This window comes from Psittacula echo, assembly GCF_963264785.1.
Source record: "Psittacula echo genome assembly, chromosome: 4".
Taxonomy (NCBI): Eukaryota; Metazoa; Chordata; class Aves; order Psittaciformes; family Psittacidae; genus Psittacula; species Psittacula echo.
In genome coordinates, this window is record NC_137738.1 from 107,414,267 (window position 1) to 107,438,745 (window position 24,479).

The 24,479-nt window shown below is 43.1% G+C and overlaps 1 protein-coding gene across 2 annotated transcripts in view; it reads left to right on the forward strand.

Annotated features, from left to right (window-relative positions):
- INTS9 (integrator complex subunit 9) overlaps positions 1-24,061 on the forward strand; it is an 83,238-nt gene extending 59,177 nt beyond the window's left edge. For both annotated transcript variants that reach the window (XM_080616614.1, XM_080616615.1), the window contains exons 13-17: positions 1,475-1,599; positions 3,594-3,761; positions 18,592-18,690; positions 21,551-21,688; positions 22,563-24,061. In XM_080616614.1, the coding sequence (XP_080472740.1) occupies positions 1,475-1,599; positions 3,594-3,761; positions 18,592-18,690; positions 21,551-21,688; positions 22,563-22,739 (707 nt within the window). In that variant the 3' untranslated portion in view covers positions 22,740-24,061. The remainder of the gene's footprint in view (positions 1-1,474; positions 1,600-3,593; positions 3,762-18,591; positions 18,691-21,550; positions 21,689-22,562) is intronic.
- The last annotated feature ends 418 nt before the right edge of the window (positions 24,062-24,479 follow it).

Here is a 24,479-nt window from a genome sequence, read left to right on the forward strand (position 1 = left end):
TAGGCTAGCAATTAACTTGTCTTTATCAGTAGAATGAGGCCCAATATTGAATGTTGGATGCCGTCCTGAGTGCTGAACTTCCTGTGGTAAAGTTTTAAAGGCACTTTTTCTTGCTGTCTACATGAGAAATCCAGCCAGTGCTCTCATCAGGGTGATATAAAACTACAGAAGATGGCTGTCTAAATCTAGACTGAAGTCTCTGTATTTAAATGTCCTTTTTCTTCATCCTTTTGCACAGCCTGAGCAGATACCAGAGAAATGCCTCATACTGTTTTCTAGCAAGGCTTGGTGCTTTGCAACTGTGCTTTGCTCTGTGGGTTGCTGTTTGAGACCCTGGGGTATGGAATAGTCTAGTAGATAAGTCTTTCATGTATCTAGTAGATAAGTCTTTCTCATTCTGTACTATCCAGGCTAATTCCAGTCTTTCTTTCTCTAGCATTCCCTTTATGGGATCTATCCCACAATTACCAGGTAAATAGTGATGGCGTAAGTTTTTCCACACTATTAGTGGCCCCCAGAATCAAGTGGCTACATGTATCTTACACTGCATCACCTATGAGACCTACATTTTCCTTCACCAAAAAAAAAAAATAGTATTTCTCTGTAGTATTCTCAATGTTGTTGTATTCTCTGTGTAAGTAAAAGCCCATTCAGTGCATGACTTTTCCCTGGCAAACCTCTAATCTGATTTTTAAAAGTCAATAACAAAAGGACAAACAGAAGTTGAGACTTGCTAGGTCTAATAAAGATAACAACTAATAAAAGCCTTATCTCTTTCCGAATAGCCCCTACCAAAGGCAACCTTCACTTCATACTGGCCTGAACTAGAACTGCTCTGCTGGCATGATTGTAAAAAACTCAGTTGTCTGCCCTTCGACGGGGGGGCTCCCTGCAGATTCTCTAGGGTTATATTGACATTTGGACCTTTGGACCCTTGTTTTTCCATCTGTTTAAACCTGGCACTTTGTTCAAAAATAAATAAAAAAATACGTATATATGGTGTAAGGGAAAAGAGGAGTTGAAAGGCAATGTGCCTGCAGCAGAGAACATCGGTATACCTTCATCAAGATATATCTTTACACTCCTTTTTTGTCACTGTGAAAAACAAGCTGACGTTTGTGTTACCTTATGATACCCAAAATGTCTATATCTTGCCTTCTTCTACAGGATCTGATTAAAAATAAGAGGTGATGTTTTTGTCTTCATTAAATTTGTTATAAAAATCATGCAATAATGTGTTCAAATGAAATAGTATTGCTCTGTTGCTTGATTAAGGTAAGACTAATTGTGGGCATAATTTTCATCAAATTAACTGAAAATAACGGGTGGGGGAAGGAAGAAGGGAAGAGAAATCTGAAACAGAATTAACATTGCGGAACAACAGTTTGTCTAGACTAGAATGTGGAATCAGAGAGGAATTAGGCTATCTTTGTTTTTAATAGGTGTTCAGTGTTTTCAACATTTCTCTTTTCAGAACCTGATTTCTCTTACCTGGATGCCCTGGCTCCTTACCAACCTTTGGCGATGAAATGTGTTTACTGTCCCATTGACACAAGACTGAATTTTATTCAGGTGTCTAAATTACTCAAAGAAGTTCAGGTAATTAATTTTCTGTTGCCTTTTCTTATGTTTCTTCACACAAATAGGTCAGTTGTGAACAACTCTCACATTAAATGACAACAAAATTCAGACAACAGCCAGATTCTTTTTTCCATGACAGAGCACATGGCTTTGAGCTCTCCTTTATCATCCTGCTCCAAAATGAGCATGACATGACTGCCAATCTGCACAGAGTGGCTAGAAGATCCCTAAAAGCTTAAAGTGCAGAACAGATGGTGTGTAGATGCCTTTCTTCCTTTTTAGGTATATGTAGTCTTAATAACCTTTTCCCCTTGATTCTTTTTCTTGTTTGTTGAATAGGCCTGGCTGTGTCTAATATAAAGGATACCAAGTGCTGAGTATTCTCAACACCCTCAGCTTTAACCGTCTCCTCTGCTCTTTATTCTGCAGTTGCTACTTGCTTTGGTCCTGGCATTGCTGCTCTGGAGTTTCACTCTCACGTTTCTTCCAAATCCACTACTTCCAAATCCTTACTCCATTGGCAAAATCCAGACTTCTATCTAGGAAGAAGACCAGAGCATTCATGTAGTCTGTGCTCTCCCCCTTTGACTCTTTTTTTTGTGGCTTCTCCTTGACCATGCCGTTTGTTTCTACTGAAATACGCTTTCTGACTCATGACATAATACCCATTTTCTTTCCTGGCTGAGCTTTTCCCTTCATTCTATCTTCAACTTGTTGAACACAAAAATACATATTCTTCCAAACTGTTTAACAATGTCTGGATTGCTGTATCTTACTGTTCTGTGACCTGGCTTGTCATCACACAGCTGATAGCAATTGCCACTGCCTGCTTTTTGGACAAGCATCTCCTTCCATGTTACTACTGAAGTATAATGCTGTTTCCAAAACAGTTTGCCGAAACACTGTCTTGTCTTTTGGCTTCCTTATATCCTGCAGCAATTCTTGTGGCAACCAGCCTATTTGTGCTTTGTTAATATACTGCTGACAGGTCATGAAAACTCAAGAGTTTATTGTGCTGACTTTTTTGCAGCCTTGCATGTTGATACATCTGCCTCACTTCATGCTATTGTATGATGGTCTTCACCTCTACTGTCATTTTCTCCCAGTATAGATGACAAGAGTTTGGAAGAAAAAGCTATTGAATATTCTTTCTTTTCTCCCTATGGCAGTTAACAAGACTGCTGATACAGAAGTGGTGATTAAAGATACAAATGTAGGCCTTGTTACCCTGGACACTGTTGTATACAAAGCAAAGACTGCCTGCCCCTTAACTGCTATATTCCAATACTGACTGGATCTTCCAGGTTGCATCTTTTGGATGTTTTTTTCATATAGATAAACTAGCTTGCTGTCCTGGGTTCAGCAGTAGCAATCATTTTTCTCCTTAGTAGCTGGTTCAGTGCTGTGTTTATGGTTTTCGGCCTGGGAACAGTGCTGATAACACCGATGTTTTTAGTTGGTGCTCAGTAATGTTTAGTCTGACCAAGGACTTTTCTGAGTCTCATGCTCTGCTAGGGAGGAGGGGAAGCCGGGAGGAAGCAGAGACAGGACACCTGACCCAAACTAGCCAAAGAGGTATTCCATGCCACAGCATGTCATGCCCAGTATATAAAGTGGGGGCAGTTACCCAGAAGGGCTAGATCACTGCTCAGGTCAGACTGGGTATCAGTCGGCAGGTGGTAAGCAGTTGTATTCTCTTCCCTTGTTATTTCCCCTTATCATTATTATTATAGGTGGTAGCAGTAGTGGTTTGTGTTATACCTTAGTTACTGGACTGCTCTTATCTCAACCTGTGGGAGTTACATTCTTTTCATTCTCCCCCCATCCCTCTGGGAGCAGGGGGGAGAAAGGGTGAGGAGTGAACTAATGGCTGCATGGTTCTGGATTGCTGGCTAGTTTTAAACCACAACACTTGCTAACAACCTGCAAACCTCCTTATGTAGTAATTACTGCTGTAGGGCAGCACGCAGAACCAGTCAAACATTTTTGTAAGTCACCACATTCTTTTGCAGCCTCTCCATGTCGTTTGTCCAGAGCAGTACACTCAGCCACCACCCACCCAGTCTCATCGCACAGATCTGATGATAGACTGTCAGCCTCCACCAATGTCCTACCGCAGAGCAGAGGTGCTGACCCTTCCATACAAGCGGCGCTATGAGAAAATTGAAATCATGCCAGAAGTAAGTAGCAAAAGTGGGGAAAAAGATGGTGGTTTCTTGCTCATACAACCAAATTCAAGCTGTTGCTTCAGTAGCCCCTTTGACTGATATCTTGGGGCTGCAATTTACTGTTGATTTGCTAGGGGAAATCCCATGGGCAAGGCTGCTTGAAGGTAAAGGGGCCCAAGATAGTTGGTTGGCATTCAAGGATTGCTTATTCCAAGCTCAAGAGCTGAGCATCCCGACATGTAGGAAGTCAAGGAAGAGGGCCAGGAGACCTGCGTGGCTGAATAAGGAACTGCTGGGTATGCTCAAGTGGAAGAGCAGAGTTTATAGGTCATGGAAGGAGGGGCTGGCCACTCGGGAGGAATATAAGGCTGCTGCTAGAGGATGTAGGAAGGCAGCTAGGATGGCTAAGGCCTCCTTAGAATTAAATCTGGCCAGAGGGGTCAAGGACAACAGAAAGAGCTTTTTCAAATACATAGCTGATAAAACTAACACCAGAGGCAAGGTTGGCCCACTGGTGAATGGGATGGGTGCCCTGGTGACAGAAGATACTGAGATGGCAGAGTTATTGAATGCCGCCTTTGTCTCAGTCTACTCTGCCGGAGGCAGTCCTGAAGAGCACTGTACTCCTGAGACCTCAGATGAAGTCAGGTCACTGGAGCAGTTTGCCTTAGTCCATGAGGAATGGGTTAGGGACCAGTTGAGCAATCTGGACATCCATAAATCCATGGGTCCAGATGGGATGCACCCGCGGGTGCTGAGGGAACTGGCGGAAGTCATTGCTAGACCACTCTCCATCATCTTTACCAAGTCTTGGGAAACGGGAGAGGTGCCTGAGGACTGGAGGAAAGCAAATGTCACTCCAGTCTTCAAAAAGGGCAAGAAGGAGGACCCGGGTAACTATAGACCGGTCAGCCTCACCTCCATCCCTGGGAAAGTGATGGAACACCTTATCCTTGATGCCATCTTAAGGCATGTCAAGGATAAGAGGGTTATGAGGGGCAGTCAACATGGCTTTACCAAGGGGAAGTCATGCTTGGCCAACCTCCTAGCCTTTTATGAGGAAATAACATTGTGGATGGATGATGGCAGAGCGGTGGATGTGGTCTACCTTGACTTCTGCAAAGCATTTGACACAGTCTCCCACAGCATCCTCATAGCTAAATTGAGGAAGTGTGGCCTGGATGATCAGGTAGTGAGGTGGACTGCAAACTGGCTGAAGGACAGAAGCCAGAGAGTTGTAGTCTATGGGGCCGAGTCCAGTTGGAGGCCTGTATCTAGTGGAGTGCCTCAAGGGTCAGTACTGGGACCAGTATTATTTAATATATTCATCAATGATTTAGATGAGGGAATTGAGTGTACTGTCAGCAAGTTTGCTGATGACACTAAGCTGGGAGGAGTGGCTGACACGCCAGAAGGCTGTGCTGCCATCCAGCGGGACCTGGACAGGCTGGAGAGTTGGGCAGGGAGAAACTTGATGAAATATAACAAGGGAAAGTGCAGAGTCCTGCATCTGGGCAGGAACAACCCCAGGTTCCAGTATAGGTTGGGGAACGACCTGTTAGAGAGCAGTGTAGGGGAGAGGGACCTGGGGGTCCTAGTGGATGGCAGGATGACCATGAGCCAACACTGTGCCCTTGTGGCCAAGAAGGCCAATGGCATCCTGGGGTGTATTAGAAGGGGGGTGGTCAGTAGGTCGAGAGAGGTCCTCCTTCCCCTCTACTCTGCCCTGGTGAGACCGCATCTGGAATATTGTGTCCAGTTGTGGGCCCCTCAGTTCAAGAAGGACAGGGAACTGCTGGAGAGAGTCCAGCGCAGGGCGACAAAGATGATTAAGGGAGTGGAGCATCTCCCTTATGAGGAAAGGCTGAGGGAGCTGGGTCTCTATAGTTTGGAGAAGAGGAGACTGCGGGGGGACCTTATTAGTGTATATAAATATATAAAGGGGGAGTGTCATGAGGATGGAGCCAGGCTCTTCTCAATGGCTAACAATGATAAGACAAGGGGTAATGGGTATAAACTGGAACACAAGAGGTTCCACTTAAACTTGAGAAGAAACTTCTTCTCAGTGAGGGTGACAGAACACTGGAACAGGCTGCCCAGGGAGGTTGTGGAGTCTCCTTCTCTGGAGACATTCAAAACCCGCCTGGACACATTCCTGTGTAACCTTATCTAGGTGTTCCTGCTCTGGCAGGGGGATTGGACTAGATGATCTTTTGAGGTCCCTTCCAATCTCTAACATACTGTGATACTGTGTGATACTGTGATTATGATCACATAAAGCACTTCCTATCAAATGGATGCCTAAGAAAGAAGCATTTCTGAGGGAGAATTTCACTGTATAAACTAAAGGAGAACTGTGGGCAAGCAAAAATATGTTCAGGTTAATTGTCCTGTGCAAGGAGATACTGCATCTCTCCTATAGAGACAGGCTGAGAGAGCTGGGCTTGTTCAGCCTGGAGAAGAGAAGGCTCCGAAGAGACCTTAGAGCAGATTCCAGTGCCTAAAGGGGCCAACAAGAAAGCTGGAGAGGGGTTTTTGACAGGGCCTGTAGGGATAGGACAAGGGGAAATGGCTTTAAACTGACAGAGGGGAGATTTAGATGAGATCTTAGGCAAGAGTTCTTCCCTGTGAGGGTGGTGAGGCCCTTGCACAGGTTGGCCAGAGAAGCTGTGGCTGCCCCATCCCTGGCAGTGTTGAAGGCCAGGCTGGATGGGGAATTGAGCAACCTGGTCTAGTGGAAGGTGTCCCTGCCCGGGGCAGGGGGTTGGAACTAAGTGGTCTTCTGACCCAAACTATTCAGTGATTCTTTGGTACAAAACAAAGGACAATCTCTGCTAGCCATCTGTGAGGCAAGCCAGTCATCTCCAGTTTAAATTGAGGCATTGCAATTTGAATTAGTGGCCCAGGGCCATGGAAGGGATCCCAAGAATCTGAGAGTTTGTAGCCAGGAGTTGGCTTTCTCTTTCCCTAGCTGTACCTACCATGAAAAATACCTTTTCCCCTGAGGAGCAGTATTCGGTCATATGTTAAAGGCGGTAGTGAGATGACTCATTTGTATTACAGCAGTTTTAATAAACGGTTAATTCCTACAGTCTGCTGAAGTCCAGCAGGTTAATTGGTTGCTTGTAGCCCTCTGTACTGTGGACTGCTTATTCCTGCAACATTTATTAATAATTTATTAACCCCATAAATCAAATATGAATGTGTCCATAATACAAAGGGTAACCCATATTCTAATAGACATGATCTTAAAATATTTTTTTGACAATCCAATCAGCACAAATGCATCCTTGGATTGAAGGTCACAATGGCATTTTACAAACAGGCATTACTGCCATTTGGAAGCTGTTGAATATGTAAGTCTACTTTTCATCAGAGAGTAGAGGAAGTGCCCTTAGTTAAGCCGAACATTGATACAGAACTGGTACTCCCCTAATGACATCCCTCAGCCAGTCTGCAACACCCATTCCTACCATTTCACGTGTTTCTTTTTTGTACATCACTTCTATAAGGAGCCTTCCCAGCCCACTAGTTAGAGGACTGCCAGAGACAAGGAGGGATTATTTAATTAGAAAATATACTTGGATGCAGCTCCATCATGGCATGTATATTTAATTGTTTTGGAAATTTGCATTTTTATTGGATCCTATTAAACCTAAGAGTATCAAAACATGGCTTCCATTCACCAGTGTGACCAAAGCAAATCTTGCATTCTGAGTGCAGAGAGCCAGCACATGGCTTACCTATTATTTAGATTCCACTGAAGCTTTGGGTTGTCCCCTTAACTGTGAGGGTGAGTGAACTTTTGTATGTGATCCTATCCGTGGTGTCAGCCCTATGAAGAGGGTGAGTACCAGCTTTCCCTGCAAACAGAATGCAGATTAGCACAGATGCTACAGGTGAATATTCACCAACCCTCAGACATTTTGAAGTTCCTATCAAGGGGGAGGGTTGTCTAAAAGCATAGCTGGTCTGTGGGAATGGCAGGTTCAGTTTCTTGCTCTGTCAGTCTTCCTGTATGATCAGCACAAAGTCTAAACGACAAAATGCAGCTCACATTGGAAAGGACACCAAAGACTGCATGGTTCCTTGGCAAAGCTTATTAAATCCAAAGGCTCATGTGGCTAGACTGCATCAGAAAACAAGTCAGTGTTTCTCTTGTTGGCTTTGCTGTTGGCAGCAAGATTCCTTACACTTGAGGCTCAAGAGGCCACATGGATTCAGTCTCATTGGCAGCTATTAATGTGAAAATGCTTTCAATTTCTCAAGCCCAATCTCCAGTAGTTTTTAGGTGCTGTCTGTCATCAAAATGAATGGATTCCTCCTAAAGGTAAAAGCAGTGCACAGAAATAAGAGCACTTCCCAAAACTGCTGGGATGTTGGAGAGAGAGTGCACTGTAAACAATGTTATATTCACCAACCTGGGAATTGGCAGCAAAGAAGCACACAGAAGATGAGAGCTGGTTTCTATTGGCATTCGCTCTTTAACTTGGAGAGTTCGAGCAGAAAGCTGCAGAGAGGAAAGTTGACAGAAATGTCCCTTTTTCCCCTCTAACAAAGAACAGCAAATTCTATTCGCCCAGGAGTCCTAATTTCACAGCTATCTGTGCTCAGGGCGTAGAAACATGAAGTGATTTTCCACATCCAGGTATTCTTCCTGGTTCCAAAGCTGAACTTACCAACTTTTTACAAAAAGCTACTTGGTACGTAGTGACACTACTGAAAAGATTTTTTAATATTATACAAAAAATTAGGTATACTAGATAATCTTTGAGACTTTCAGGAAAGCTTTTGTCCTTCCCCGCTGGTGTTAGGTATATAGTGTTTACTTGCCTCCGGGAGTTCTTTGAGAGTTAGACCTTGCTAGAGGTTAGGAGCTTGCTGGAGGAATAACAATGCCAACTTTGTAGTGATCACAGACTGTGTCTCCAGGACAATCTCTATTTCAGCGTGTCTTCATCACATCACTGTGGGAGGCCAGTTTTTGCTTCCAGCTTGACCTGCAGAGCAGTGATAAAGCATGGGAGGGTTGGTACGTTGTCTCCCACTCTCTGTGACTTTGGTTGTTGAGTCTTAGCAGCATAGTGTCACTATGCCATCTCTCCTACTTTATGTAACCAGTTACAACAGTCAATCCCAAAGGATCATTGTTTGGTTTTGAAATAAATGGGAGCTGATGCTTATATTTCCTTTGATGCTAAACCCCCTTAAATAAGCACCTTACCTCCTGTCATGATCTAATAGTTTTTATGTGCCATCTGCATGGATCATTCCCTTCTCCAGCAGAAGAGCGCTGTCTGTCCTGTTGCGCAGAGAGGTAATTAGGACATTGGTTTTTTGAGGCTGATGGAAATGGTTGGTTTCAGGCAGGGCTTTCACAGTGGTGGCAAAAAATGGTTGTAACTTTCCTTTCTGCTGGGTCTGTTGTGCAGTACAGGATTGCAGATATGATTGATGAGGCTCACTGGTGGGGAATATTTGCTGCCTAATGTCTTCTTTTCAGTAGTCTCATCCAATACCTAAATATATAGGAATTTCTGTACTGCAAGGAAAGGGCATTTGTTTCACATGGACTACCACTAGCTCTGGAGTTCTGTGAAGGCTCAAGTGGCAATTGGAAAGGGTGTTTCATAGCTCCTAGCAAACCTTGCAAAGGCTTCTTATTTGTCAAAACCATGTTAGCCAAAAATGCAATGATGAAATTTACCCTGGGAAAAAAGTAATTGCTACATGAGCTGCAGGGCTAGGACTTGTTCTGAAGTACAGCTAAAACTCTCATAAACAAATGTCTGCTTCAATGAAGCCCTGATCAGGGCCCTATCCTAACACCCACAGCCCTTTCTTAGACATGGACGTGCTCAAACGGCTGTCTGGATTCTTACAGCTTTTGAAAATCAAACAATTGTCTCAGCGTGGTTTCAGTCAATACAGGCTGATGGTATGATAGTGTGAAAGTTCCTTTCCAAAACTGTTATAGTGGTTCAGATTCTGGCCTGTCAGACTATGGTAAATTTATATTGCTGGAGCTTGTCTACATTTCAATCACTTCACCGAAGAGCAAAGTCAGGTCAAGCAGGACTGTTGTATGTTAATGAGATTTACACTTGGAGCAGCTTTTGTTTAGAGAGAGGTTTTAACAGTCCCGAGGCACCAGGCTGGAATGGCTCTCAGAGGGATTGTGGAAACGTTTACACTTTAACTAATTTGTTCTTCTTGGCATCTGCTTTTCACTTTAAAAAATAATAAAGAAAAAGACTGCTTCCTGGAAATTGGCTAGGCATTGTCTATTCACAGGAGAATGATGGGAAAATGGAAAACACCTTCTGGAGCAAACAGATAAATTAAACAGTAGTGTTTGAGCAAATAATGTGCCTCCAGTTTAATTACAGCTGAACAATGGTGTGGATCACTTGATTTCAGCAGCAGACTGACTTCAGTGAGGGCTTTGTGGTTTAAAATACTCTGTTTGCAAGTTCTTTAGAACACAGGCCAGTATAGGAGAGTGTGAATGTGCAATGCACAGCCTGTCATGATGTGAAATTATAAAGAGCTATTGCAGAGAAGAATTGGCAGGCTGTTATAATGATGTAGCTTTCACGCCACCCTACCTTTCTCCTGTCCTGACTTATCTTTCTACATTGGATCTTGCCAGTTCCTTTTCTGAGAGAGAGGAAGAAAGGCAAAATGCAGCTTTCATCTTACCCCTCCAACTTCCTTCATGTTTCAGGGACTGAAGACTTTTAATTTTTGTCTTTCTTCTAACGCTCAACTTATTTTGGTGACCCCACATTATCCAGTCTCCTGATCTCTCTGTTCCTTTTCCTCTGACTATTCCCCCTTGTATAAAGATTACATAGTCTTACTATAAAGTAAATGAAATGTAACCCACCTGCTTGCTTCTGCTACTATTATTCCTCCCTTCAGCTCCCAGCTCACTGAATCCACTGACTGTAAAATTGCCTAGAGTCCCTAACTCATTCTTGAGTTTGACTTCACCTTTTGACATTCTACCAAAACTACTCTTGTCCCAGCTTTTACCAGCCATTTCTTAGACACAGCAATAGCAACTGAAGTCTGTTGTGTTGTGATTTATGTCATTGGTGTTCAACGCAGTCAGCTGTTCTGTTCTTACAAATGTCTCCCACCTCACTCCCATGTCTCTTCTGCCTGGTCATTCAGCCTCCCATGCTTCTGCAGAGAATTCTCCTCCTTCCTCCCCTCTTTTGTTTGCTTTGAATGTGCTACCCTTCATTTCCTTTACTTTTTTTTCCATTTTGCTGTTGTTGTTTCTTCCGTACCTTTTCTCTGGTTGGTCTTAACTCACATGTTGCCCTATTTAGATTGATGAAACTGAAGTCTGCTTTTCTGCTCCCAGCCTGCCTTTGTCTGCCCATATAAATATCTAGGTTTGTTTCTCCCTTATTTTTGATGGCTGACTGTAAGATAACCCTCTTTTCCAGCCACACACCTCTCCCCAATCAGCTTCAACAATATCACATTCTGACTTGACATTCTGGCCCATAAACTGGTTACTATTTTTTTTTTTAATATTTTGGTTGATGCCCTTTTCATATCTTTCATATTACTCATCTTTTGCATCTAAAAGCTGCTTGCCTTTACTTTGAAGATGTTTATGTCCTTGTTTCCCCTACCTGGCATTCAAGTTTGGGGCTTATTTCTGCTTCAGCTGGTTCTGGCTTCCACCATCCTCTTGTACATTCCTCAAACAACTGTTTCCTGCCTGCTCCCAGGCTATGCAGCACACTGGGGAAGAGCTTCATTAAACAGCCATAAATCTACTTCATTACACTTCTTAAATACCTTCGTAAAACTGTCTCTTGACGTGGATTTGGCAAAAAGCCATTTTTTAGCTTTAGTACTGAGACTACTGCTTATGTTCCCACCCAGGATTATTTCTTGTTGATTGGTCAGTGTGTATATTTTTGCTTGGATTTCCAGGCTTCAGCACGTTGATCAGGAGCCCTGGGCCACTAGTTGAACATGGAACATGTACATGGAAAAGTAGAGGTTTATTTTGTTGCTCAAAACTGCAGAACTGCCCCTTCAGCTCATTTTATTTCTCCACTGGATATTGGCTCTATGGAAGAGTAAAGCTAAGATGTAGGCATTTGCAAGCAATAGTAGCAAAACTTCAGATATTTATGGCATGATTCTTCATCCACTGAAGTTAATGAGACTGTAAAATCTGCTCCAGAGAGAATTGTAGCAGACCCACAGAGACTGAAAGATCTATTAAGTTAGGGTTAGTTTAGCAACTTAATCATCCCATTTGAAACACTTGGATTCTGTAAAATCTGAGGCTGGAGCTCCAACAAGACATGACTCGGATCACCCACTAATGATTATATAGATGCCCTTAGTTCTCAGATGTTTAGTCTTCTCTGTTGGAAATGCCCTTGTTCCTTTAAGTCTCATTACAAAAATTCCTCAATTTCATTGTACTGCACAGTACAAGTTTGCCTGCAGCATACTTGTGCCTTGTTTAATGTGCTTGCTGGTCATGAATGCTTACTCCACAGGCATATTTAAATCTTTAGACTTTTCACCTTCAGTGCATGTGTTTGACTACATATCTATTTGTTTCCTCTGCAGAATCTGATACTTGCAGACTTTCTGCACTCAGGCTCTGCCTGATTTAGCAGATGGTATAAAGCCAAGGCTGAATCTGTTTGAGAGTTCTGCCCACACCATAACCTCTTGTGCATTTCTGTGTGTGGTTTCAAGTGACAACATAGCTCCTGATACTTAAATAGTGAAGGGATAAAAAGAGGCAAGGAGGTAGGAGGTGAGGTAAATTGCTTTCCTTTCCTAACATTGCTATCCAAATATAGTGACAGGATGAAGAGCATGTATTTTCTTCTGTTTATAAGACTGACTATGCAGGTCAACCCTGCTTGTGAAAGGGCTATTTCACAGCTTTTAAGCATGTGGAATATTTGGTCACTCTTTTCCTATTAAAGGTAAACTGGGAAGATGCTTTTCTGCATTCAGAAACTGGATTTGATGTGTGTGAGGAGCAAGGTGAGTGGAGAGATGGAGGATGAGGCAGGTTGTTCTCTGTTCAGATTCTGCTGAGGACTACTTACTGTAAAATCCTCTGTGAAACTGTTCCCTGGGCCCTGGTGGACTCCCTCTGAAGGCAGGCAGATCTCAAAATCTTTGGGCTTTTTCTCTAATAAATGGGAGAGAATATTTTTCTGTGGCATACAAATTGCATCTTTTTTTAAGGGCTAGGATATGGCTGAGAGTCTCTTCATACCTGGCAAGCTCCAGGGCTGTAAGCAATCATTTCACCCAGAAATGGAAGTGCCCTCATGAGTTACCCGTCCAGAACACAGCTGCAGTTAGTAATAGTGTTTATAATGTGCCTCAAAAAATGTTAGGCACCAGCTTCAAATTTTGAAGACTTTCTGCCCCTGCTGTTCCCATTAGAATGCTGTTCAAACCCCCACTGTCTCTGATGGCTAAAAACATCCTGATTTCCTGCTTACGCTTATTCATGGCTGTTCTGCACATACTTATCTTAACATCATGTTTTAGCATAAATAGATTTTCCCTTTTGTTGGTATTTTCCCTGTGGTGTTTATGTAATCAAATTCTACTTTTTGCTTTCTTTTTGCCAGGCTAAACAAGCAAAGATATTTAGTTTCCCCTTACAAGACAGCTTTTCCTGCCCTAATCTACCCTTCAGAATATCTTACTTGAACTTAAATTACCCACAATTTACCAGTAGTTCAGATGAGATCTTGCTGGGCTTCATATAATAGCAGTAGCTTGTCTCTGCTAGAATTACCTGGTATTTTCTGAAGCTGCATTTAGCTTTTTCATGGCCATGTCACATTTGTGACTTTCAGTACTCATGGGATGAACTAATACCCCTGGACTCTTCACCGCCGTCATTTCCAGGAGCTGCCAGCTCACAGCAGAAATTCTCAGTATTAACCCAGTCCCTGGCCTTGTATTTCACGCTACTGAATTTCATCTTAGCTTTCTCACTCCAGTTCTTGAGGTCATCTAGTTCTTCCTCTATGATAGTCTGATCTTTCTTTCTTTCTATTGAGGGTGCCTCTACAAACTTCAGTGAGGCCTTCTGAACACTCTCTTCATTCTGTACTGAGTCATTTATTAAAACTGTATGGGAGTAGGCTCAAGTCTGACTCTTTAGGGGTCAGTCTGCAAATATCTTTGCTTTAGCCAGTGCTTTCCCCCCCTCAGGGCTGCTGTGGAAATCCAGTTTGTACTTTCCCATGTGGTACCTTGGTAGTGCTTCATGAAGCACATACTGGGGCTGCCCCAGTTCCCTCAGTAGTTGTCTTAGCAGAGGAAGCTCTTGTGTTAGTCGCATGTGATCAACTATTGATGATATTTAAAATTTTTTCTTCATTTACTTTATTGTACTTGTATGCACTTATACAGTACAGTAGCATTAGCAATGGACCCCTCTAGTATAATTTCTGAGTTCTACGTATTGCACAAGCACTGAACAGAGCTGGTTCCTGCTACAAGGAATGAATTACAACTCTATTCTTTATTTTCTCTAAGGATTTGCAATGTATTGAGTTCATAATGGGTCTGTTCTGCCCAGTGGTTTCACATCTCTGTTTCATGTCTTTGATTTCTCTGGTTTGATCCAGAATTGCAACTCTGACTTCTACCTCTAATGCAGAGTTCATACATTTATGCACAGTGTGCAGATATGGAAAATACACATTTAATGTTGATGTAAAAACCCAGCTGTGTCCATTTCTAAATACACATGCTATAATCAAGTGTATACATCAGTGAATTTCAGATCTTAAGCGTTATGGAGATTTTAATTACTGCTAAGCTTTGCTGTGCTACTGCCTGTTCCCCTTTGCTCCATTCCTAGAGGGTGAAGGTCCAGTTCACCTCACTCAACTCAGGCTTTGCCTCTCCTTTCTGGGTCAGCCTTCCTACCATAATGCTATTGCAGTTATAAAACTTGGAGGTGAAGAAGGAAAAGGGAGAAGTTTTGGAGAGGTGTCCCAGAAATCTAGGGGTAAGTCACTGGTAGTCACCACTGCAGCTTGGATGTTAAAATACCGACTGGTGCATGTCTGTCCCTGGGAAAATCATCCACAAGACCAAGACCATGTGTGGTAAAATTCTGGTCCTCTCCTGATTTTATTCACTGATTATTCAGCTTCAGGGTTTGGTTTTTTTTCCCTCTTAAGAGTTTCAGATTCTATCCTCAGTTATTGTTCATCCTGTTCTCCCCAACAAGAGGATTTTGGGATGGTGACTGAAGACAGCATGTGACCTTAAGCCTAGGGAGAGTTGTCCCTAGTGAAGCCTCAGTAGAGACTTCAGAGAAACCTAACACTTGTACTTTGTTCTTCTTTATAAATAACTATAGTTTGGCCAACAGAAGTGTTTGGGCTCACATAGTGTGTGTCAGATCTCATTTTGTTGTGTAAAATGCAATCCTAGACAAAAGATTCAACTGCAGTTTACGTTAAAAATGGCTTTGCTTTGTAAGAGCGTAGATGAGCAGCTCTGATCACAGGAGCAGCACATCCCAAGCTGAGTTTTCTCTCTCTCAGCCGTTACAAGGTTCACATCAACACTTGCAGTTTCAGACTACTGAGAGTCAATGACTTAGGTTTTGGTTGGTCTCTGTTTTAAACTTCCCGCAACAAGAGGGATTGAAAAAATGAAATAGAGAGTACACATACACAGACAAGTTTGTCTTAAGGCAGTCCAAGGGCCCATCCCCAAGCAGAGGACTGATGAATGTGATGTTAGTTCTCAGTGCTGTGTGTCTCTGCTTTCGTGACTTTCCTCATGCCAGCATGTGGCATTAGACTTGTGATAATGACTGGAAGGAAGACACATTTATTCTTGCATAGTGGGGGGCTTTTCAATCTCACAGACAAAGGCATAACAAGATCCAGAAACTGAAAGTTGGACAAATTCAACCTTGAAATAAGACACAGTTTCCTAGCTGTAGGGAAAATTGAAGTTGGAACAGCTTGTGACAGGAAATGGTGGAGTTGCCATTGCTTGGAGTATAGACAAGATTTGCTGTCTTTCTGAAAAGGGTTTCTTTAATCCAGCATTTTGGAAGAGTTCTGTGATCTGTGTTTGTAGGAGGTCAGTTGAAGGGAGTATATCACTGCTGTCTGGTCTTGGTGGGTGAATTACTGGATATGATTATATGACCTTTCTGGTTTGGGTCAGTGAACTTCTATAATAAGAGGATTGGCCGCAACATGGAGAGGGCTGTGAGAGAAAGCAATATCTTAGAGAAAATAAAGATTAACATCTGCTTTACTGTCTGTTTGACTTTTAATAATTAAAGTGTCGCTGTTCACCAGCTGTGCGGTTAAAAGCTATATAAATGTTAATAACAAAAGTATTTCAGTATCAGAAGAGGACTTGGATTTGAAGCAGAGCTCTGTTTTTTAAGGATCTTTCTCTTTTCAGTGTTTGGCATTGTGCCATGTATTCTTCATTAGAGCCCACTTCGTATCGATCCTCCTCTAGAAGATGGTGGGAATGGAAAGTGCCTTCAACCACTGCAAAGTGCAGCATAACACAGTGCTGCAAGTGTTACTATTTTTAGGTCCCAGGGGAAATCTGAAGCAATGATTATCATTATATATTCATTCTCTTAGCCTTCAACAACAACTTGTAAAGGCTGTATTCAAACTGCTGGCTTTAAAGATCCTGAAGAGACTTCTAGAGAGACAGCAATGTGAATTACTTCATAAAATTTTGATTTTTAAGATCCACCAAGTCTGAATATGTGTAAAATTTAGGGAATTTGAATGCAGCCTTAAAATGTCTCTGTGTTTCCAACACAATCATCTATCCAACTGTTTTATTTCAAGGAGGTGCTCTCGGAATGTTTCTGCAGCTTTAATAGTGGTAGGTAAGATTTTTCAGATGTCATTAGAATTTGCTGAACTTTGCTGCCATTGAAGCCAACAAACAGGAAAACCTTCTCAGTGCTTCAATGGCAAAAGGATTAGGCCTGTAGTGAGTGCTTTTTGAAGTCAAGTTCGGTTGCTTCTATATTCACAAGGATTAGAGCTTTGCAGTAATACAGTGATCACCTACATAATCATAATTTACAACAGACCTGAGTACTCAGCAGTAGAGTACTGGTATCTGAAGTCTTTTGAAAAGTGGCAGAGTTCAGTTGTTCTGCTCCATCCCTCTCCTGGTTTGGATCCTGTTGAGAATTCACTAGATGGTCTTTGGTAAGGAATATAATCTTTCTTTGCCTCAGGTGCACTGTCTACAAAATGGGAATTTACATGCTTTTCAAAAATCCATTCAATTTCTCTCCTGCTTTTCGTACATGGGAGCGTCTGGCAAGGTAAAGATGAGAATGACTCACAGAATGGTTTGGGTTGCAAGAGACCTGAAAGCTCATCCAGTTCCAACCCCTCTTGCCACAGGCAGGGACAACTTTCACTAGACCAGGTTGCTGAAAACCTGCTGGTGTTGCCTTGCTGGAAGGGCAATGGTGATAGCTGTTTCTCGAGAGCTTTGCTCTGTAGAAGTGCTGCAGTAGCTGGCTGAAGTTTCAAAAGAACTCCTTTACCAGGAGGTTAAGCTCTTCTTAATGTATGGCTCCGACTGGAGGTACCATGTGTTTGGAAATGAAAAGGAACCATGAAGGTTGTCTTGTAGAGGATCTTTTTACATGAGATGGGTTGATGCTCTGGGTAGGTTGATAGTACAACTATTAAGATGAAGAGCCAAGTGGATTCTGTCGCTTTAGGTTTTACTTCTCAGATCTAAAAAGTCTTCCCAGCCAGAGGTATAATGCATGAGCAGTCTCACCCATTTTTGTTCTGTGAGTCTGCAGGGTTTCCCCGCAGGCACAGAGCACACTTAGTGCATCCTGGCCTTCAGGTCCACAGTGAATAACAGGGAAGGATACTCAGAAACAGCTCGAACTGCTGGCCCATGCAGTGTGAAGGTACCTCTTTATCTAGGACTAGGACCTGGCTGCAGTCATGGACAGAACTCCAAGGCACCTAGTGCCTAGATGACAATATATGTCATCTAAAACTCCTTCAGAGGGAAAAAGAGAATAATTTCCTGTGTCCATGAGCACTGTTTTCTGCAGCATTCCTTTGGAAACATGGCTGGGAGAGGTGCTTCCCAGTTGGCCAACCTCCACAAGTCTCAGCAGGTGCAGTACTGCCCACTTCACATTCACTGCCAGCACCCCCTGTGCAGAGGGGCTTGGGAGGTTGCCATTGAATTCAAGGATGGAGCCAAGGCTAAATTTTATTTCTTTCAGAGAGGAATTCTAGAAAAGGCAGTGGCAGGGTTTCTGTACAGTGTTGTAAGGAAAAATTTCAGGCCAGTCAACAGAGCCACTGGGTTTTAAAGGACAAACTCCTTTCTTCCAGCTATTCTGCAGTCAGAATGCCGCAGCAGTAAGGAACTGAAAAGAAACTGGCTTGGATTTTTCATTGTCCGTCAACATAACAAACATAATAAGCAATGCCAAATTAGATTATGAGTTTTACTAATCAAAATTATTAATGGATTAATTGATGTCTTTTTAAACAAGGATTCCTTTTAATTGCTTTTTGAGACTTGCCTTGGTTATTGAAAACCTTGTGCTGCTCTGATAACGATATGAAAGTCAGTAGCTTTAAGAGCTGGGAGGAGGGCAGAGCAGGTAAGAGGAGCGCTTTGTCATTGTATCAGTGGTTTTGTGTTTACAGTTCATTAGTCTATGTTTAAAAATACCATGCTGCCAATTTAAATCACAGCTGGATTCATACGAAGTTTGAAATTATCACTTGCTGAACAAAATCCTTCTTTGCTTTAGCTTGCAGATTCGCTTGTGCCCTTGGAGATTAAGCCTGGTATTTCCTTAGCAACAGTTTCTGCCGTGTTGCATACTAAAGACAACAAGCATGTGCTGCAGGTACAGTATAATGGGAAAAGGAGAAAAATATCCTTACACTGGGTTTCCTGCCATCTGGGACCCCAGCTGTTCTCATGAGACAACCCCTCCAACAACTCTTTTCCTATTGGAGCACAGTCAGATGCTTTGTCCTGGCATGTGTGAGTGAGGAATTACACTTAGAGTAGAAAGTGGGATGCAAATAAATCTCTACCCTCTTTTTATTGGCCACGTGCCTGGTGAAGATAAAAGGGGAAATGAGATTATTCCTGAAGAGAGGCTACAAATCATTCTGTTCTCCTCTATAACCCATACACCAGGATCAGTATTATCCTCTCACGGACTTAGAACTGAGGGTGGGAGGAGAGAGATGACCTAAAACATCAGATGTGTGAAGGGACTGTCTTCCTTAAATTGCCCTGTTCCCCAAGAAGCAGATTGCACATCCTTGTGCAGAGTGTACACTGTCTTTCTACCACCTCCCTTAGTCTGACACCACAATTCCTGGCACTAGTGCTCCGCGGAAGGAGATGTCTGGTGCACCTGCTTAGTGGTGGATGCCCTGCTGCCCTTTCTCCTTTGATGCATAAGCATGCAGGCAACTTGGTGAAGCCACACTGCATGATGCTGCCTTTCCCACTGGGCAGCAGAGCAGAGCTGCACTTGGGAAGAGATGCCAGTGTGGCAATGTCTTTAACGCTGGGACATAAAGATCAGTGAAGGATTTATATCAGTGCACAGCAGACAGTCTTACTTTTTTTCTAAGTCAGTTCCCTAGAAACACTAGGTAACACTGAAAAAAATAGAGTATTGCAATCCAGTTGATCTGAGACCACTTTTTCCTTTGTGTTGTTCATTTAACCTCTACTCTACTGATCCCTGATGCCAAATAAATGTAGACCTAGCCTTAAAATGCAGAGCCCCTGTAAGTGGATGAGGTAAGCCAGCACAGCAGCATCTGTCAGTACTGGCTGAGCCTGGGATCTCTGGGAGTTACAAAAGTTGTGTGTAGACAAGCCCCAAAAACTCAGTCTACAAACACAGAGCCATGTGAATGATTCATGCATAAATAACATCATGCATGCACGTAGGCACACCAGCTAAAGGGAAGATGGTGGGGTTTGTGAAGTGAGTCAAGTGCATCCCTGCTTGTGGAATTGGAGCCTCTCCTAAAGATGAAAAACACCCTTCCCTGGCTGTTGAAAGAAACATGGGGACATCACCAGAGCAGTTTCAGACATAATGCTACATGATGGGAAAGATCCAGAGTTGAAAGGAGACCAGGCTGTCACCTGGAGAGTACTGGGTGCTTTACAGCACTGGAGTTGCTTCAGGCAACTTCCTCATGGGTCATGCAGATGCATTCCCTATCAAATAGTCTTTCCAAAATTTTGGGAGAAATTTTCCAAGCACCTTTTTCGCAGGGACTGAGTTGCTAGTTCACTGGGAAAGACCAGTGCTGACACTTCCCTAACCTAACTATCCTGGCGCAGGGCACATAAACTTAGAATCATAGAATAGTTAGGGGGTTGGAAAGGACCTTAAGATCATCTAGTTCCAACCCCCCTGCCATGGGCAGGGACACCTCACACTAAACCATGCCACCCAAGGCCTCATCCATCCTGGCCTTGAACACCACCAGGGATGGAGCATTCACAACTACCCTGGGCAACCCATTCCAGTGCCTCACCAACCTTACAGTAAAGAACTTCTTCCTTATATCCAATCTAAACTTCCCCTGTTTAAGTTTTAACCTGTTACCCCTTGTCCTGTCACTACAGTCCCTGATGAATAGTCCCTCCCCAGCATCCTTGTAGGCCCCCTTCAGATACTTGGAAGGCTGCTATGAGGTCTCCATGCAGCCTTCTCTTCTCCAGCCTGAACAGCCCCAACTTTCTCAGCCTGTCTCCATACGGGAGGTGCTCCAGTCCCCTGATCATCCTCGTGGCCCTCCTCTGGACTTGTTCCAACAGTTCCATGTCCTTTTGATGTTGAGGACACCAGAACTGCACACAATACTCCAAGTGAGGTCTCACGAGAGCAGAGGGCAGGATCATCTCCTTTGAGGTAACTTATTTTACATGATAATTTCCCCACTGTTCTTCTTCTAGGAATCTGGTTTTCATCTCCATGAAATGATCTTTCAGAAGTGCTTAGTTAACTCCACACTGTGCCCGCACATGCAGCAAACACACAGTGCTGGATCAGCTACCGCTGCACTCTGCCTCCCTCTCTCTGCTGATGGAGAAGGGGCTCAGGGGTCAGTTAAGCTTTCTGAAGCAGCACAAAATTACACCCAGATCACACTTCAGTGATTTTTCAGGCACTGCAGCATCTCTCACGCCTCCCTGTCTGTATTCAAGTTCTTCCTAACAGCTCACTTTTCTGAGGCCAGTGAGAAATAAATTATCCGTTCTCATTCCCTGAGTGGTTTCTTGCTCTGGATTTGCCTGTTTCTCAACCTGCTGCATCTTTTTAGAGTGTGATTTTCAGGGTATTGACTTCTTGAAGGCATGATTCCTAGAAAATAGCGCAGAGTACTTGAATGCTGAAATAGAAAGCTTCGGTCTTGAGCTGAGTCAGGCAGGCCTTCTAGCATGACAGAAATTTGAACAGAACTGAATTTGATGGAAGTTTCAAGACGATGGAGATTCGAACTAAACCTGCTGATTTATTTCTATAAATGGTAGCTTCTGTGTGCAGAGCTGCAGTGGAGTCCAAGGCTGGGTCCTCTCCCCTTCAGCACAGCACTGCAATATTCCCCTGTAGTCCCAGAAAACAAAATCAGTATGCCTTTCCTATCTCATGTGCTTTTCATTCCAACTACATTATAATAAGCTGATCTGATTCAAACATTACTATGCACCTTCTCATCCATTAGCTCCCTCCAAAACCTCTGCAGCCTCCTGCCAGCAAGAAGAGAAAGCGAGTGAATGATGACGTGCCAGAGTGTAAACCTTTGAAGCCATTGCTGAGTGGCTCCATTCCTGTGGACCAGTTTGTGCAGACACTCGAGAAGGTATTAAGTCTTTAGTGGCAAGTGAGGTTCAAGCAGATTTCTACTCTAATCTCGTAAATGTACTGCTTTACTAGCAGAGAAAGGGAAAATAATTTTCGTGTAGCTTAAAATGGAGAAGAGCTTATAAGCTAACAAGTACTTCAGGAAACCTGTATCCCTACAGTGAGTATGGAGGGAACAGTTCTTCATGGAGCCATGTCCTGATACAGGGGCCTCCTGACCTGGTTTCTCATGGAAGTAGAACTTCTGGGGCCACTCTGGGTGGATGAATTTTCCTATATAACTTTTGGATTTATCAGCAATAAATTGAAACAGTGGGGAGAAGGTCTCAAAAGTATTTAAGGTAAGCGAGTGAAGAAGAGATCCTGGAAATGTCTCCACTGTTGTGAAGTTTTCTGGGGAGCTGCAGGAGGGGCTTGGTGGCTGAACTTGCAGGCAGTTGGTTACTGCTTTCTGGAGCCCTGTTCTCGCCTGTGGGACTCCTTGGAGAAAATTTGCAGGAAAAAGGGCAGGATTATCAGTGAAGAAGTTTGTTCTGGGGTTCAGTAGCTCTCCACTATCATCTTTGAGGCAGTAATGTCTGCAGATGGTCATTTCTGTAGTTAAAGGAGCCATTGTCCTCTTTGCTCTCAGGATTTTGCAATTGCAGTGGAAAATGTTGGGTTTAACCTCTCTGTTTATCCGTGTGTATAATGAGGTTCTGTGTGTGTTTCCTCTGCAAAGCCTTGAGATCTAGGATGTCTGCAGTGGCACTCTTATTTTGTGACAATTTTCCTCTCTCCATCCCCCTGTGCCCTAGTCATTTATCTCTATCTGTTTTGCTGAGCTGTAGTAACATCTCTTTCTTTTAACTCCTCCTCAACGCTACACGTAGCATGGTTTCAGTGATGTGAAGGTGGAGGACACAGCCAAGGGCCACATCGTACTCCTCCAGGAGGCAGAAACCCTCATTCAGATTGAGGAGGACTCCACACACATCATCTGTGACAACGATGAACCTTTGAGGGTGAAACTGCGTGACCTGGTTCTCAAATTCCTGCAGAAGTTTTAGCTCATGGACATAGTGCTGCTCTGCAAGGGGAGACCCCAGGGCACAAGAGCTAAGAGCTTTCCAGAGGGTGACCCCAGGGAGAGAAGGGGTTTACTGATTCAGAGAGACCAGAAACTACCTTCCCCTTCATGGAGAAGCAAGGAAGTATTTTTAATATCTATCTATTTTTTTAATTTTATTTTTAACTGGTTTTGGGGTACTTTGGAGGGGATTCTTGTTCTGTAAAATTGGGAGTTTGAATCTTACAGGAGATATGAACTGCAGAGTAAATAGAGTGTGTATTTACAAGGTCAGGGTGAAATTGTTTGCAGACACAGACATTTCTTTGTGTGACCCACTCAGCAATGTATGCCCTAGTGCTTTACCTAAGGAGACTCTGTAGGAATATTGAAACAATGGCCATGGATATGAAGAGATTTATTTTTCTCCCCACTGCTTCTTCCCGGTCACCAGATCCCATTTCTGTCCTCCATCTACATTGTGCACGTGTATTTCACTGGCACTAAGAGAAATGAGAAAACTGCGGCAAAGATTATTAAAACAAAAACAGGAAAAGGGGGCTATGCTGGATGTTTAGAGTAGCTGGGAAGGGGCAAGATACACGTGTTAGCAATGCAAGGTGTTTATTGATGCTGCAGCCTCACCTGGTGTGACCGAATTTGTCCACCCAGCTCTAGGCTCTTCACTGAGACAGACACACAGAAGACCAGTTTCTCTGGGGTTCCTCCATCATCAGTGGAGGAAATATCTCAGAAAGGTACATTCAAAAGTATGTGAAGTAGTTAAACTCCTAGCGCTCATGAAAAACCTTTGAGATTTAAGTGCCTCTTGTTTCTACCTTGCAAAACCCTATCCTTCCAGCCCCCACAATCCCAAATCCTGGCTGAAATACTGAGTCATGTACGCAAAGCCATCTGTACTGCAGACCTGGGGAGGTTTTTCACTCCCCAAATCATATATTTGGGGCCTAAACTTAGTTAATAGTATTGCTTTTAAAAGCAACCGATTTCTCAGATTTACTGCTGTTTGTTTTTTATTAGATTGCTTTGTATTTATTTGGTGTTAAAAATAAAAAGTGTAGTAAGACTGCCAAGGAGGAAGCACATTCTGTGGTTTATAAAAGCATCTGTGTGCCTCTTCCACATCTGCCTGTGTATGTCTGTGCACATTTGTAAAATATAGCTACTCCTTCAGTTTATAGCTTTGAGGAGATTAAGGCAGTGGAAGAACAGCTCTGTAATAAAAACTATTTGCTATTGCCTTTTCCACATCACATTTTGTACACATTAAGGATTCCTGTGCAATTGGGTGTACAGACTCCAGTGTCCATGCCTTTGCTTTCTGTAGATGTCACGGGCGTGAGAGAAATCATACCATTAATGTGCTAAAAAACTTGTTGCAGTAGCATTAATTCTCATAGGAGTTTACAGCATTTGCAGTAGCTCAGCCTCTTTATCATCACTTGAAAACCGAATAAAAGAATTGGACATATTTCACTTTGTAATTAAATCTCCAAGGAGATTATTTTGAACATATCTGAGGCTGGGGGAGAAGGAAGAGAGGGCCTTGTAATATATGAGTCCCCAAGAGCATCTTTACCTCTGCTTGTTACCCAGACCAGTGCTCCAGAGCCTTATCTTGTGATTATACTCATTTGCATTTATAGTTATAAGGAACTTCACTTGTTGCTTTAAGAAACCAGACCCAAGGCTGTGAGTCAGTGCTTGGTGCATCCCCCAT